General features: G+C 41.5%; 1 protein-coding gene, 1 long non-coding RNA gene and 1 pseudogene across 2 annotated transcripts in view; 2 read left to right on the forward strand and 1 right to left on the reverse strand.

Moving 5' to 3' along the window:
• The first annotated feature begins 520 nt into the window (after nt 1–520).
• Nucleotides 521–9,465, forward strand: LOC118999992 (uncharacterized). Its single transcript, XR_005069216.1, has 2 exons — nt 521–613; nt 9,146–9,465. It is a non-coding gene; the product is annotated as an uncharacterized LOC118999992 (long non-coding RNA).
• The window catches only part of ADIPOR2 (adiponectin receptor 2), a 102,532-nt gene continuing 92,894 nt past the window's right edge, over nt 8,164–17,801 (reverse strand). The window contains exons 5-8 of the mRNA XM_037064788.1: nt 15,269–15,455; nt 14,843–15,030; nt 11,943–12,136; nt 8,164–9,428 (exon numbers count right to left, since the gene is read on the reverse strand). Of these exons, the coding sequence (XP_036920683.1) occupies nt 9,300–9,428; nt 11,943–12,136; nt 14,843–15,030; nt 15,269–15,455 (698 nt within the window). The 3' untranslated portion in view covers nt 8,164–9,299. The remainder of the gene's footprint in view (nt 9,429–11,942; nt 12,137–14,842; nt 15,031–15,268; nt 15,456–17,801) is intronic.
• Nucleotides 17,412–17,587, forward strand: LOC119000033 (uncharacterized; annotated as a pseudogene).

The raw sequence follows: 17,801 nt of genomic DNA on the forward strand, positions 1-17,801 counted from the left end.
TCACTGGTTCAATTCCCAGTCAGGGCACGTGCCTGGGTTGCAGGCCAGTAGGGGTTGTGTGAGAAGCAATCACACACTGATGTTTCTCTCTCTCTCTCTTTCTCCCTTCGTTCCCCTTTCTAAAATAAATAAATAAAATCTTTTTAAAAATCTAAAAAATGGAGAGTGTAAGAAGATTCTGGAATATCTCCAAAAGTACCAACATCTAACTAATAGGAATGGCAGAAGAAAAAGAAGAGAAAGAAATTGAAAACTTATTTTAAAAAATAGTGGAAAAAAACCTTCCTTAATTTAGTGAAGGAAATGGACATACAAGTCCAGGAAACACAGAGAGTACCAATGAAGTTGGACCCAAAGAGAACCACACCAAGACACATCATAATAAAAATGCCAAAGGTTAAAGATAATCTTAAAAGCAGCAAGAGAAAAGCAGAGGGTTACCTACAAAGAAGTTCCCACAAGACTGTCAGCTGATTTCTCACAAGAAACTTTGCAGGCAAGAAGGGGCTGGAAAGAAGTAATCAAATTTGAAAGGCAAGGACCTACATCCCTGATTACTCTCTCCAGTGAAGCCATCATTTAGAATGAAAGGGTGAATAAAGTGATTCCCAAGGTAAAAGCTAAAGGAATTCATTATCGCCAAGCCATTATTACACGAAATGTTAAAGGGACTTACTTCAGAAAAAGAAGATCAAAACTATGAACAGCAAAATGACGACAAACTCATAACTATCAACAACTGAATCTAAAAAAACAAAAACAAAACTAAGCAAACAGCCACAACAGGGACAGACTCATAGACATGGAGATCATTCAGAGAGTTATCAGCTGGGAGGGGGAAGAGGGAGAATGAGGGAAAAGGTGCAGTGATTAAGCAGCATAATTGGTGGGTACAGAATAGACAGGGGAGGTTAAGAACAGTATAGGAAATGGAGAAGCCAAAGAAATTATATGCACGACCATGAACATGAACATGAACTAAAGAGGATATTGCTGAAAAGAAGGGGGGGCACTAGGCAGAGAGGGGCAAAGAGGAAAAATTGGAACTGTAATAGCATAATAAATAAAATATATTTTAAAATCTTTACAAAGCTCTAACATTAAAGAACTTTCACATCTCTAAGAAATGCTGCCACATTGGAAGGTAAGGCAGGTTCAGCAGAGGCAGCAAGCATGGCTGAAGTGGAGTAGAGAGGTCCCAGGGAAATAGCAGGCCCTCCCCCCAGCATGGGGTAGGGTCTCCTCAGGGCTGGCTCCACACTCTCCAGGAGGTCCAGGACCCATGATGGTCTTTTACTGGCCACTGATCTACCAAAAGACTCCCTGGCTCTGTTCCTGGGGCTGGAACTTTTAGGAATATCCCAATGTGCCAGGCAGAGTCCACCAGGAAGGGAGCTCACTTTGGAAACTCACTCCCCACATATATACTACTCCAGAGGCTTGAGACCCTGGAATTTCCTCCTCCCTCTCCCTCAGACCTGGCTCCTATGAGACAGCAGTCTCCACTGTGAGAGCAACATTAAAAGCAGGACTGCATACGAATTCTGAGGTGGCCTCAGACCTTTCCTTGTCACCAGCCTCCAGTGAGGAGGGCTAGCCAAGCCCCAACATCATGGTCAAGAACAGCACACAAGAGCCTTGGGGGACCCTTCTTCTCAGGCCTCCACACTTCAAAGTACAAGTTTCCCTCCAATAGTTTGCCCCACTTCTCTCTAGAGTAGGCCAACTCAATAAAAACACACTCATTATGTTTGTAAAATGCTTTATATTAATTATAAAATGTTTCTTCCACTACCATTTAGGGCTCACAACAAGCCTGTTTGCAGCTAAGAAATCAAACCCCAGAGATCAGGGATCCATGCATGCTCACTCAACCTGTTTAAGTGGAAGAATAACACTACGAATACCTAAGGTTCATATGAACCAAGTAAAAACAGGTATTTGCTCATTCGATCCTAGCAACACCCCTCTGAAGGAGGTACTACTGCTATTAGCCCTGTATTACAGACCAGGAAACAAGCACGGGGTTGAAAATTGGCTCCAAATTAGTGGAAGAGTATTGTGAGATTTGAATGTGATATTCATAATAATGTGCCTAACTACTATTACCTGCTTTCACAGAGTAGGAGACAGAGAAATTAGTTTGGATGCCAGGAACAGTAGGTAAAGGTTACAGTTGTCTGCCTGCTGCAGGCCAACGAGAAAGCAGCAGGAAGCCCTTTCTCCAGCCCCTTGGCTGTCAGTGCTCAAGACCACCCCACAGTCCTGTCGAAGTCCTCATTGTGACATCTGTGGCAGCGCAAGCACTTTCTAACTATTGCTCCAGCCCTCCCTGCAAGGGCCATGGCCACCCAACCTTTCTGTGACATCAGTAAATGCTGGGCCTCTCACACCATTTGACCTTACCTCCACCTCCCAGACTCCAACTGCTAGTCTTGTTCCAGGGCAATCCAGCACCAGGTTTTGAAGAGCTTATTTCCCCCACCAAAACCAAGAGAACACAATCAGGCAAACCCATCAACTATATTCACCATAATTTAAGAACCAGGCTCAGGAAGTGCTGCGGCAAATCCTGACCACATTTCGTTCATTTAATCCCTGTGCCTCTGTGTGGCCAGAAGTGAGCTGAATCTCTTTCAGAACCAGTGGAACAAAAGACCATTTCTAACAAACTAGCCTTGCTCTTTACCTGGGAGAACAGAGAATTCTTTTGAATTTTACCTCCAAAGGTCAGAACTCTCGTCCTCTAGATTTTTAACACAGTCACTCAAAGACAGCAGGTGGCAGCCTGGCTCGAGCAAAACAGCCATCAGCTTGATCTCGGAAGGAACAAAGTTCAAACTGGAGTCATTTAATAATGCCATCTGGGGTAAAGAACCTTGAAACCCCTTCTTATAAATGTTGCACATCTTTGGCTGACCAAGAACCCAAGGCTGCTGTCAGGTCCTTCTTCCTTGGCACAGGAATATATTAGTTACTAAATCCACCTAATAATTCTGTATATTTTAATAGAAATGCTTTCAGGTAAAATGCTTCTGCAGTCACTTCGTAAGTTTTGGTTCATGAGGGCAAGGCAGTGGACATTATCTTAAAGTCAGAAAAATATATATGGGGTTACAGACCATAAAAGGGAGGAAGAATGAAGAGTGGCAGAAATGCCAGCCAATCAACACGGGAAACTTGAGAAAGTTGATCTGTAAAAACACTTCATGAAGAGATGTTACAAACACCATTTTAACAGGTGACAAAACAGACTGGGAAATAAATGTTTAGCCTGTGTCACTCTGCAAATGGCAGAACTGGGCTCCTATGAACCTATGGCTGTTTCTAGTTCAGTGTGGTTGGCAGGGATGGTCAGTGGGCAGTAATGAGAGGCTTTTGTGGTCATCACCCAGCTGGATCTCCAGCTTCCTTGGGTCCCTGAGACCTGGTGCACCATCACCTGCAGAAGTTACGAGCCAGACTGCTTTGTTTCACTAGGCCAAATATGTGAAGGCAGCGAAAGTTCATACACTAGGACACAGGGGGTGGCAGTCCATAGTACATGCCCACCAAAGGAAGCCACAGAATGTGCTATAACTGAAGCAAAATATTCTAGACAAGGACATTATTTCTGGGGTAATTTTTTTTTAAGATTTTATTTATTTGGAGAGAGGGTAAGGGAGAGAGAGAGAAACATCAGTGTGTTTCTCTCCCATGCCCCTATTGGGCACCAGGCCCACAACCCAGGCATGTGCCCTAACTGGGACTCAAACCAGTGAGCCTTTGGTTTGCAGGTCGGCACTCAGTCCACTGAACCACACCAGCCAGGGCATATTTCTAGGGTAATTTTTAAAGCAACACTGCCCCCAGAGGTTTCTCTAGGCCACTTAGGGCCCCAGCATTCTATAGTCAAAATTCAAATTTGTTCTTATTTGTCCTTTACAATATCCACAGAGCCCACCTGAGAAAGAGAACATGTAGACAGCTTGTAGAAAAGACTAAGGAAAAACCAAGTGGGTTGTTTGTAGGCTTAAGTTTGTTGTTCAAGATCAGAATGATGCCCAGTGTTCTATACCCAGAAAATAAACAGGAAACTCTTACGTTTTATTTACACTTAAAAACGAGAACTCAGAACTCAAAAAAACTTAGGTTTTTTATTTTTTATTTTTTTTAAATATATTTTATTGATTATATCATTACAGTTGTTCTATTCCCCCCCTTCATTCCCCCCCACTCACACCCTCCCTCCCCCACCATTCTCCCCCCCTTAGTTTATAACCATGTGTCTCAAGTTCTTTGGATTCTATATTTCCCCCACTATTCTCGCCCTCCCCTTATCTATTTTCTACCTACCCTCTATGCTATTTTCTGTGCCTTCTCCCCCCTTCTCCCCCTCCCACCCCCCTGTTTCTAACCCTCCATGTGTTCTTCATTTCTATGGTTCCACTCCTGATCTAGCTGTCCTCTTGGTTTGCTTTTGTTTTAGGTGTGGTTGTTAGTAACTTTGAGTTTGCTGTCCTTTCACTGTTAATATTTTTCATCTTCTTTTTCTTAGATAAGTCCCTTTAACATTTCATATAATAAGGGCTTGGTGATGATGAACTCCTTGAACTTGACCTTATCTGAGAAGCACTTTATCTGTCCTTCCATTCTAAATGAAAGCTTTGCTGGATAGAGCAATCTTGGCTGTAGGTCTTTGGATTTCATGACTTGGAATACTTCTTTCCAGCCCCTTCTTGCCTGTAAGGTCTCTTTTGAGAAATCCGCTGACAGTCTGATGGGTACTCCTTTGTAGGTGACTGTCCCCTTATCTCTTGCTGCTTCTAGGATTCTCTCCTTCATTTTGGTCTTGGCTAATGTAATTATGATGTGCCTTGGTGTGTTCCTTCTTGGGTCCAACTTCTTTGGCACTCTCTGAGCTTCCTGGATTTCCTGGAAGTCTATTTCCTTTGCCAGACTGGGGAAGCTCTCCTTTGTTATTTGTTCAAATAAGTTTTCCACTCGTGGCTGTTTCTCTTCCCCTTCTGGTACCCCTATAATTCGGATGTTGGAACGTTTCAAGATGTCCTGGAGGTTCCTAAGCCTCTCCTCATTTTTTTGAATTCTCATTTCATCATTCCTTTCTGGTGGGATGTTTTGTTCTTCCTTCTGGTCCATTCCATTGATTTGAGTCCCAATTTCCTTTCCATCACTATTGGATTCCCGGACATCTCCCTTCATTTCAATTAATTTAGCCTTCATAAATTCCTCTAATTTGTGACTTTGTTTCTCTAATTTTTGACTATAATCTACCAGTTCTGTGAGCATCCTGATAAATAGTGTCCTGAATTGTGCTTCTGAGAAGCTGGCAATTTCTTGGTCGCTGAGAGTTATTGGCTCTGGGACTTTGAGTTCTTCTCGCGCCATCTTTCAGGTTGTTCGTGCCTGTTCCATAGCAGGATCAGAGCCCTAAAATGTTCACTAGAACAGGGCAACTAAGTCGCTGGGTTGTGACGCTGTATGTGGGGGCGGGGTCAAAGAGGGACTATGGCGTCCTGTCCTCCGCCTTCCGCCATTGCCCTCACCGGTGCCGCAGTTGCTGCCGTCACCTGGCCCTCGAGTTTCGTCCCACTGCACACGAGTGTGCCACCGCCGTCAGCCCTCGCCCCCTGGGGCCTGCGTGGTCTGTCTCACTGTGCGCGAATATGCGCCCGAGGTTTGCCCCGCACCCCAACTGGTTCCCGTCTGCCTGCACACCTGGGTTGGGCCCCGACCCTGTTCGCTGCTGGCTCCACCCCTCTTACCATCCCCGTTGAACGGTTAGATGTAGTCGGACTTCCGTATAATTCAATTTTCTGTCCTTTGGTTGTGTCTTTGTTTCTCCAAATCTTTGCTGTATTCAAACTTCGTTGTGGGAGACGGCACAGTGTTTCCACCTATGCCTCCATCTTGGCGGAAGTCAAAACTTAGGTTTTTTAAATGAAAAAACTAAATTTACCTAAGGCAAAAGATTAGGATTCCTCTTCCGTAATTACATAAAGAGTTAACAATCCTCAAAACTTTTTATTTATTGCTTTTTAGAGAGGACAGAAGAAACATTGATCTGGTTTTTTTTTTTTTTTTTTTGCTTATGTATGCACTCAATGGCTGATTCTTCTATGTGCCCTTACCGAGGATTGAGGATTGAATCCACAACAGTGGCATATTGGGAAGATTCTCTATCCAAATGACCTACCTGGCCAGGACTCCAAAACTTTTAAATCAATATAATGACTATTTCACCTGAATTTCCTTCTTAAAGAGTGCCAGCAGAGTGAGCCTTAGCTCTTCTAAGCACGTTTTTGCACCTACGAAATGTGAGCTGATCAGTTCACAGAATGGATAGGATTATATGAGGTTATCAAGGGTACTTTCACAGACCCCTTTGCATAGCATGTTCATTGTATTAGGTATTATTTTTATAAACTGTAATAATAAATTAAGAACTGCCCCCTTGGAGTTAGCCCTGCCCTCCATTCTAACCCTTGTCAGAATGGTTGAGGAAAGTGAGCCGAGTGCAATGAGCCCTTCCGTTTGTGGATTCAGATTGCCAAAGTTTCTGAAAATTCCTTAAGCTTCATTGTTGAAATTAAAATTTCAATTAAGAAGCTTTAAAAGTTCTGGGGAGGTAAACTGAGGCAGTAGAAAGAAATATACACCAAAATTCATATTCCATTTGGTTTTTATTAGAAGTTGAGAACACAGCAAGGGCAATCCCATGGTGAACAGCGCCATCACACAGATGCCTTTCTGAGACCCCAGCCTTCTACAATCCCCAACGTGTGCTTTGTGGCTTCAGCAATTTATAAAGGGTAAGGGGGGAAATACTGAAAAAAGGCCACTATTTAATGGTGAGAGAGTGAAGCTGCAGAGGTCCTAATCAGCCTAGGGCCAAAAAAGAAAATTAAAAATCTGCACAGAGCAAGCAAGCCTCTGACTGCTGAGAGTAAGGCATTCAGGCACCAACCTGGTGAGAGTTCTCAGCGAGCACTATAAGACCAAGTGCAGTGAGGCTGTTGGTAGTGAGTTGCTCACAGACACACACATATAAATGGGCACACACACACACACACACACACACCCTTTAGAGATTTTTACTGGATTGTACATCGATGTTAAATTTCATGTTTCCTGGGGGTTTGTGCTATGTCGAACCAGATTCAGCTCCTCCTTTGGGGTGTGGAGTGATGGGACCCAGAGACTGCTACCTCTGTTGGTATTGTTTCAAGGCTGCATCTTACACCCCATATCCCAAGTGCATGACCAAAGAGCAAGTCTGGCTTCTGATATGTGCTATTGTGTCTGTAGAACTAAGTGAGTTTCCTTCCGGATGGCCACTGTCCTGCTGGACGGTCTCCTCAAAGAGACTAATACTGTTTATTCTGTTAGGCACTGAACCAATTTACCCACTTTTGCTGGGTTCACCTAGCACCCAGGACAATGACCTTAACCAGACCCAAAATACTCTTAAGTTCTTCCCAAGTTCTACAGTGGATTCTTTCTTCCTGGTTCCCAGCTTTTGCTGGAAAGTGGAAGGGGAAAGAAAAGAGAAACAGAACCAAGTAAACCCTGTCCAAAATAAATAGGAGACCCTCCCATATTCCCAAACATCCAGTTTAGGATGCAAGCTTACAAGCTTAGGACCTCAATGTTTAGTCCTAACACCCGCAATCCCCAGGATGTAATGATCGCCTGATGAGGGTAAGTAACCTAAGACTCTAGTGCTATTTGTGTGGTTCAAGTACGAGCCAAGATGAAAGTTCCCCTACCTCTCCCTGACACTGTAACAGGGTAAAGACATCAGCAGTCTTTCTTTTACTTCTGGCAGTCCTTCAAAGATACAGCTTTAAAGGTTCTACCAGCCTCCCTGACAACATACAACTTTCCTTTTATAACTTCCCACCACACTTATCAGGAAATGCTGATATTCCATGTTGCATACTGGACCCTGCCTCACAAGAGTTCTCCTGGGTTTTCTATTCAAGGAGAGCTGATTTGTCTGTCATACTGAGGCTCGCCAAGACAAGGTACCAGGTGAAAATCATTTTCCTAATCCAAAGGAAGTGGTCTTCCTAGCTAGGTAAATGAGCTCAGGAGGCACCTGGACAAGGCAGACTTTTGTGCCAAGAAAAATGATGCTGGGAAAAAGTTGATTTTTAGTCCCAGGAGGAAGAAGGGTAGTTGGGGCAGTGATTTTAATAGAGGGGAATTTCCGGGGTACTGTAAAGCTCTACAACAAGGATATGGAAAACTGTCACATCCCTGTAAGCAGATAAAAATCACCACAAAACTGAACAGGATGCCCAGGAAGTAATCAGATCAGCCCCTGTGCTAATGTCTCCAGAGCTTCCCCTCCACCAGCATAAGTGACTTTCTGAAGCAGGTACCTCTACTCCTTAAAGGGTCATCAACACAAAAAAGCAGTCAGTCTCTCTGCGGACAACTTAATTAGAGCCCTTATGTAGTAACATCCTGTTAGCCACTCACGTGCTGCTTCCACTGAGAAAACACATACCCACTCCCTCTACCTCAGGACTCCCAAAGGCTCTCAAGTCATGAGAGTGGTCATGTGATCACTGGGCTGGGGCTGTACTCTCTGCCCCACCAGGGTCCAAGGTATGTCAGCCTTCAGAAGGCACCTTGGTGCACCAAGGCATTATACATTCTGCGGCTACCACCTGATCCTCCTACAGTCACTTTGTGCAAAATTGAAACAGTGTGTGGTACTTGCATGTTTCATCCTATACAAAAATTCTCCCTCCCTCCCCTATCCCTATGTTTTAAACATTTATATAAATTCTTATTTAAACAGTAAGTTAGAAATCTTATTTACATTGTTTGTTCTCCAAAACAGCATCTAAAATCACACTCCCACCGCTTAATAAGATATAAATGTTCATCCAAATTGGTTTGTATTATTGTTTTAAGGAGAGAGAAAGGGAGGACGAACTGCCAGTTAAACTGTTTCTCCATCTTCAACAAATAAATATGATACAGATCAGAAGCCAGTTTGCCAAGGGTCCTGCAGAGCCCTTAAATCAGTACATCCCACGAATATGTCAGGGTTTGGGCCATTTCTCCTTTTCTCCTAATTGATGCACTCCATCCTTTGAGGTATGATTTATTTTTGTTTTTCTCTTCTCAGTCATGTGCCACGTGAAGCCCCTGGGGCGTCACCAAGCCCATGAGGCTGTCAGAGTTTTGGAGCTTCTCTGGAACTGGCATCACTGGACAAGAAGGGAGGCCTGCAGGCGCTACAGGCGCTGGTTCAGGATCCCAATCCCTGGCTACTGTAGGTGTCACAGTGCATCCTCTTCACTGCAGCCTCCACCAATCATGAAGCGGAACTCTTGGAGGTTTGAGACCCCGTGGAAGTGAACAAAAGCGCCGGCAACCACAAAGATGTGGAATAGCTGATGAGAGTGAAACTGGAGGCAAAAAAAAAAAAAAAAAGGTGGGGGTGGAGAAACCTATACATTATTAAAAAGTCTGCTGAAGGATCTTAAGATCATTTACGCTGAGCACAGGGCACGGAATGGATGTGACAGAGCTCAAATTCGAGGTGTCCACAGATCCTCAGATATACATTAGGCATATCATATTCTGCTAAACTGAAGACCAGCTGTCCCCCAAGAAATCAAGGTGCTACTGCTAAGGTCTAGAAATGAAAATGTGCACACTTAACGCTGCAGTATAAAGTGAACACATGGACACTGCCATACACAGACTCCTGCCGACAGACCACCAAGGGTCCCAAGGGTCCCCTAATGCCTAGCAGTAGGCAACGGTTAGACAGAGAGCATTTTCCTCAGTGCTGACAGACACATTTGTCATAAACTAAAGCACTTGAGCTATGGTCATTTATTTTATTTCTTTTGTAAGATTTTATTTATTTATTTTTAGAGGGGAAAGGAAGGAGAGAAAGAGAGAGAAATATCAATGTATGGTTGCCTCTGGTATGTCCCCTGCCAGGAACTGGCCTGCAACCCAGGCATGTGCCCTGACTGGGAATCGAACCGCAATCGTCTGGTTCACAGGCCCGCGCTCAATCCACTGAGCTACACCAGCCAGGGTGAGCTATGGTCATTTAAATGTTAGAAAAAGCTCTGTTAGAAAAACTAAAGGGATTTCCAGGACTGGGTAAAGATCAAAACATACGGTGGTTAGAGTTTTCTCCTGCTTTAAGACTCCAGAATTACACAGACAAGATACTAAATATATCAAAAGACTAGGAAAGCAGGGCCTTTCACTTCCTTCTGAAGTCAGAAGCTGACCTACAACCACGTGATAGTATTTCTGACTTAACATGTGATGCTGAATGCTCAAAGGGGGTTATCAAATGTTCAGTGCACCGAACATTACTTCAAAATCACACTATTCTCTCATTATAGTCTCAAAGTGAAAAAGTACAGCAGCAAAACAGTATTTAGCAAGGGAAAGACACTGATTTTATTAGTGTAAACTAGAAAAATCTATTAGCCACAGCCAGAGAGATGCTTCCAAGGACACCAAAGGGACTTAACTCTCCCCTGAACGGAGAAAAGGTAAAAAAAATCTTCCCATATCAATGTCAAAATTATGAAGAGACAATCTCAGAGTGATAAATTAGCTAATTTCAAACTCAAAAGACTGCCTAAATTAGCATTATTTTCATTTTACAGATAGCTAAACTTTAAAGAGACTGCATGATCACTTTAGTCTATACCAATAAACAAGAGGTTAAGAAACACAATTTCAAAGGTCAGACTTCATGTCAAACAACACTCCAATTCTGTACTGTTGAAAATGTTTCAAGCCATCTTCTGTTATAAAATGTTCCATCTATCAGTCCCCTGTATCTTCTTTCCCTCTCTTACCATTAAGCATGATCTAGTTAGCTCTACCTCCTACTCCAAACAAACACATCCACACATTCTCTCTCTCAAAACAAATCATTAAACTTGGTGATCAAAAAGGATCTAGGTAAAAATCTGGTCCATCACTCTCATTTCATAAATGAGGAAACTGAGACAAAGAATGACTAAGTGACTTGCCAGTACAGTGTAGTATACACTCTGACACTAGAGTCTCATTTGGAGTCCACTCCTATCATGAGAGCCACCTAACCTCCTTAAACCTCATGTCCTAATATGCAAAATGAAAACATTAGTAACAATTATTATACCTTATACGGCTAATGTGTTAAATGAGGTAATCCGTGAGAAGTGCTCACTCAGTACTGTGCCAGGTACCAACTAAGTGCTCAATATATATTCATATTTTGCCATGTATAATGCACTTTTTTGCCCAAATTTTTGAGGGAAAATTAAAGATGTGCATTATATATGGATAGTACCTGAAATACCTTGTATTTGTTCCTGTGTCCTGTAATTATTACATAAAATTTCTTCTACCATAATATGTCTCCCCAAAATTTCTATACAATACAGAAAACAAGTATCTAAATATAAATAATAATTGAATTAAAAAATTAAAATGAACCCTGGCTGGTGTGGTTCAGTGGACTGAGCACCAGCCTGTGAACTAAAGGGTTACTGGTTGGATTCCTAGTCAGGGCACATACCTGGGCTGCAGGCCAGGTCCCCAGTTGGGGTCACATAAGAGGCAACCACACATTGTTGTTTCTCTCCCTCTCTTCCTCCCTCTCTCCCCCTCTGTCTAAAAATAAACAAATAAAATCTTAAAAAAAAAATTTCCCCTGAAAGTGTGAGCTAAAAACATGGGTATGCATTATACATGGGAATGCATTATACATGGCAAAATACAGCAGTTTTTATATTTATCATCCAGAGAAACACAAGTAATGAGAGAGCATTAGGACTAGAATACAGATCTGTTGACTTTGAGTCTACAATTTTTTCAGTTATTTTACTTCCCAGTCTGCCAATAACCCACTAAGAGGTATGCACGTATGCACAATAGCCACCTCTGATCATACTTACCCAGATGTCACACTTGCCAGGAAAGAAGCGTTCAGGGATGCGAGCAGCATACAGGGCAGCCCCTGTGATATAGAGGCTGGCCATAAGCATCAACCAGCCGATCTGTCCTATGGTGGCAGCCTTCAGGAACCCTTCAGAGATGACATAGTGCAAGGCAGGAATGATTCCACTCAGGCCTAGTCCCAAAAACACTCCTGAGAATCACGAGAAATAAATAAAGCAAAAATGCAGACAGAAATAAGGAACAGGAAATAAATATTACAACACAGAACCAACAACTCTGTAAAATGAATACTTCCAAGTATAATGCAACATTAGCCTCTCGTATGAATGGAAAAAGAAGGTTCTTCAAACTCTAGCATACTGCCACACAAGACAGCAAAGTTGCATTCTAAAAGACAGATCTAGTTACAAATTCAAGGAGCCTCCTGCTAAGAGAGGCTTAGCTTAACAAGTGAGCAGTCCTCAGAGGATTTTGCAGTGTTTTAGGAACTAGACAGCTCTAGGAGTTGGTTCAAGCCTCCCTAAATGTTGCCTCTTCATAGACATGGACTGTAAAACAAAGCACAGACACAGATATTTTACATATTTTATCTTCCCTTTACAACAACAGATATTAACGGTAATGGAAAAAATATAATATTTTTTAAAAAATACATAAAACAAGAGATATTCCTAGGGTAGCATGAGGGATGAGAAAGAGAGGTGGAGGTGAGGAAACATGAGGCAGTTATTGGTTCTGATGACTCCCCAAAGCATTTCTGGGAACCACAGCTGGAACTACACTCAGCTAGAGGTTCATGCTTCAAAGACTAAGCTGTATTTTCATTTCCAAGACAGACAGACAGACAGACAGACAGAGAGAAAGAGAAAGATGCTTCTGAAAGTTTCCAGGCCCAAAAGTACCAATCAGTTACAGAAGTCTACAGAAGTCTATGAGAATCACTCCACCAAGCCCTACAACATGCCTTCAAAATCGATAGCAGTGTTTTTCAAACTTCTGGATCAGAATTTTTTAAAATGAACTAGAGTAAAATAATAAATATCACACTGTGTCACAAGTAGAGAGTACTAGTTTGTAAAAGTTTTATAATTGATATTTCTGTCCATTTGTGTATGTGTGTATTAAAACAAAATGTCACAATCAAAAAAGTTTGAAGGCAACTGACCTAAAACCATTTTGAGATGTGTGTCAACCCACACACCACATAACTCCCTGCAAGAGCCGAAACTGCTGCTACACTTTTGACACAAAGACTTAAGAATGGACCTTGCAAAACAATGGTAAGCTTTCCCAAAAGAAAGGGGACTACTGCTTGCTTTAGACATCATTCCACAAACTGCGGGTATGCAACAATGTATGCACATATACATATTCATAAATAAAATGGACATCGACAAAGAAAAGGAAAATAGCAATGCTCATCTCACAAAAGAAATAAGCCAAGAAATAGGCCTAAATAAAAAGTACTCCCTACCTCTATTGCTCACCAAAGAGAAGCGACTATGACCCCCCGTTCCTTCACTTGTTCTGTTCCTCTACATACTAAGCAAAGGCTGCCAATGGTCTTGCTCTACATACTAAGTCAAAGCTCAGGTACTTGGTTCTTCCGATGTGTGTGAACAGCAGGATCCTCAGCTCTACTCAACAAAGAGGTTCTTAACTCACGTACTTAAGCAACCTTACCACTAAGGTTAAGTACTACTGTAAGCCAGCCCAGATCACTGCTCATTTGTTCACATAAACATTTAAGGAGAGAAGAGAGTAGTGTTAGAGCATAGAGTTAACTCTAACTCCTAACCTTCTAGGTAACTGCAGGTGAACCATGGCTTAGATTTTAATACTAAATAGATTTTTTTGTTTTTTGTTTTAAAGATTGAAAGGAAAACTACTCCTTTTAATACTTTTTCATTCTCACCAGGCACTGGGTTTGATGCTAGGAATAGAAAATTCAAGACACAGCCTTGGCTATAAGGATTCTCCTGTCCAGTAGAAGACAGAAACATGTCTCTGTTAACCCTATACTCTTACAGGAAGGCTCAAGCAAGTCACTCAAAGGCTTGTGGGCTTTCCACACAATCTATAAAAAGCCTCTTTATCCCGCCCTGGCTGGTATAGCTCAGTGGATTGAGCATGGGCCTTCGAACCACATGATCGCGGTTCGATTCCCAGTCAGGGCACATGCCTGGGTTGCAGGCCAGTTCCCAGTTCCTGGCAGGGGACGAATGAGAGGCAACCATACATTGATATTTCTCTCTCTCTCCCCTTCCCTTCCCCTCTAAGAAAAATAAATAAATTTTTTTTTTAAAAGCCTCTTTATCCCTACATCAGAAGAGATATACGGTGCCTACACGAGTAGAACACAATCAGTATGAAGTCTTCTTAAAATTTTTTTTATTTTCTTTCTTTCCATCACCTCTTATGCCCCCATACCATCTTCCACCACCACTCGTCCCCTCCCCTCCCCCACATGGAGTTAATTCTTATTTACCTAAGCAGATTGAACAATTTAAAATAAATATACAAAACAAAAATAACAACACAACAACAAAAAAACAAATCACTGCAAAAAGTACACTTCATGCTGACAGTAGGAAGAACCACTGATTATTTTCCAAAGGTTACAGAGCCCCCGGTCTCATCGACAGTGTATGACCATAAACTAAAAGAAATTACACACTGCCCAGAACACAGGGCTCACACAGCTTACCCCTGTTTCTCAACTCTACTGCTTTAACACAGATGATGAACACTGCTTTAAAAGCTCCCAAAAACAGAAACTATAATTTATTCATCTTTGCATCACAAGTACATAGCATAATGCTTAGAAAATAAATGGTAGACCTTTAGTAAATGACTGGTAGACAAATGTTCAGTGCAAAACCCCACATGCTCTTACCTGCTCTGACTCCCCGATACTGAGGGGTGGCAAACATGTCCCACTGGGAGACTATAATGGCTGCAATGCCCAGCACACAGATGACAATCAGGTAGATGAAGCAAGGTTGTGGATTACAGTAGAAAGAATAATAAAGCCAAGGAACAAAACTTCCCATAATCAGAAGAGCAATGCCGGAGTAATCTAGTCTAGGATGGGAGGGAAAAATCCATTTGTTAAAAATCACTGTGCATTACACATTCAAATTAATCCCCCATGACACAAGCCAGCAATGACAGCTAAGAAGCAAAGTGGGGTGCTTGCTTTAATTTTTTTTAAATGTTCCCATTAGATGGCACTTAGAATTCTGTCAGCTCCACTAGATGTTTTTCACTAACTCACTAACTCTGTATCATTGATCAAAATATGGACTTTACAGATACTTACTTAGAGAAGAGTCGGGAGACCCCTTCGGAATGGCAGTAGACTGTGTGGAAGAGCCACGAAAAAGAAAGGCAGAGAATGGCCCCCAAGAAGAACAACCCAAAGACCACCTTCTCTTGCAGAGGGGCCACGAAGGATATGTTTGGACGAAACATATAAAAGATCCCCAGGCACAGGAAGAATACACAACCTAGGAGAAAAGTACAGGTGAGGGGAAAAAAAAAGATTAGCCTTTTGAAGAGACAGTATTTTTTGTTAATCACACTTTCAATCCTTCACAATTACAATGACAATCTGGACCAAGAGTTCTATAAGAAAAATCTAAATAACCAAAGCCTATCCAAAATTTTGGCTACTTCAAGCATTGTTGGTATCATACACTTTTCAGCATCATGAACAGTATACAAAATACAATCACTTATTTATCTAAGTACTTAATTTAAAAAGTAATGCTACCCATAGAAGACTACATTAGTCCACTTCTACTTATAGATCTACTATAAAATTTCATTTATAACGTTTTCAGCACATTATGCTATAGGCCTGCTTACAAAGGTCCACTTAGCATTTGTTTTTGCAATAAATCCCAATACCCCCAAACCCTGCCAATAAATACAGCTTTTCTCCACAGATAGGTGTCAAGGAACACTATGCTCCTCCATTCCTCGCCAACTGGCCCAACAGATTCAAGAAGTAAGGACAGTGGCCCTGGCCAGGTAGCTCAGCTGGTTAGAGTATTGTCCCAATACACCAAGGTTGCAGATTCAATCCCCAGTCAGGGCACATATAAGCAGCAACCAATGAATGTGTCAAGAAGTCAAATTACAAATTGATGTTTGTTTTTCCCTCCCTTCCTCTCTCTCTAAACATCAATAAATAAAAATTTTTTTTTAAATTACAAAAAAAAAGGATTAAGAACCATAAAATGCCTATTCAGGCTATTTCGAATAGCGAATTTTTAAACCTTTAAACCTTTAAACCTTTAATAGCGAATTTTTAGACCTTTAAACCATAACAAATTTTTAAACCTTTCTTCACAGTGAGATGTCACATTCTTACTGCTTAGGGAAAGAAGGATTTACTTAACAAAAGACAGGCAGATATTAAGAATTTAAACATTTGCTAAGTGATTCTGTTTAATCCATTTAATAAAACATTTACCCTGGAGTTAGACATCAGCAACAAACTTGATTTTATACTCTGTTCTGTTCTCACTATACTAGCAAGGCAGGAACATGGGGACACAGTGGAAATCAAATGTGTTAAGAAATGCAAGTCAAATGGGGTAAAAGGCCACACACAAACTATTTAGTATACAATAGTTTCCCCCCTTATCCAGTTTCACTTTCTGTGGTTCAGTTACCCACAGTCAATAGTTGTCTGAAAATAGCAAATAAAAAATTCCAGAAATAAACAATCTGTAAGCTTTGAATTGCACATCATTCTGAGTAGCATGATGACATCTCATGCCATCCTGCCCAGGTCGTGAATCATCCCTTCGCCCAGCGTACACATGCTTCCACTTTCCCACCTGTTAGTCCCTTTGGAGCCATCTTGGTCATCAGATCTGTTGATGGGTCTGGTACCATATTCACACAGACACCACATTCACGTAACTTTTATTACAGTATATTGTCACAAGGGTTCTATTTAATTGTTATTGTTGTTAGTCTCCTAATGTGCCTAATTTATAAATTTCTCATAAGTGTGTATGTATAGAAAAATACATAGCATATATGAGGTTCAGCTCTATCTGCGGTTTCAGGCATCCAGTGAGGGCCTTGGAATGTACCCTCCTTGGACTTCGCTAGGTTGTGAAATCATCACTATTATTAAATTCCAGAACATTTCCATCACCCCCCAAAGAAGTCCTATACCTGTTATAGTGATATCCCATTCCCCAATCCCCACTCCAGTCAACCACTAACCTAATTTCTGTCTCCAGACTTCCCACTCCATTTGATGTACATGGATCATGTAACATGTGGCTTCTTCCACTGAGCATGTTTTCAAGCCTCACTCATATTGTAGCATGTATCAATATCAAGTAATAGTTCACTGTATTTTACATTTTACTTTTCAATTCACCACCTGAAAGATTTTGAGTTGTTTCCCCTCTTTATCTATTATAAATAATGGTGCTAAAATCGCTTTTCAGCCTTTTGGCTAAGATCAAGTATAGTATCTGTTCTTATCAGTTTAATAAAGGTGCTAAGAACATCTGTGTACTCATTCTGTGTGAACATGTTTTCCATTGCCTTAAGTATAAGCCTAAGGAGTAGAACTGCTGGTATCTGAAGAACTGCCAGACTGTTTCCCATAGGGCTGCACCATTATATATTCCCACAAGCAATGTATGTGAGTTCTAATTTTCCACATCCTTGCCAAGGCTTGTTATTTTCCATTTTCTTATTTACAGCCACTCTAGTAAGTTTGGCATGGTATTTCATTGCATTTCACAAAATATTTTATTTGCATTTCTCAAAATGACTCGTAATGTTGAGCATCTTTTCATGTCTATCGACTATTTGTAGAT

The sequence above is a fragment of the Sturnira hondurensis genome, unplaced genomic scaffold (genome assembly GCF_014824575.4).
Source record: "Sturnira hondurensis isolate 20B ecotype Veracruz unplaced genomic scaffold, ASM1482457v3 Scaffold0015509, whole genome shotgun sequence".
In the NCBI taxonomy this organism is placed as follows: domain Eukaryota; kingdom Metazoa; phylum Chordata; class Mammalia; order Chiroptera; family Phyllostomidae; genus Sturnira; species Sturnira hondurensis.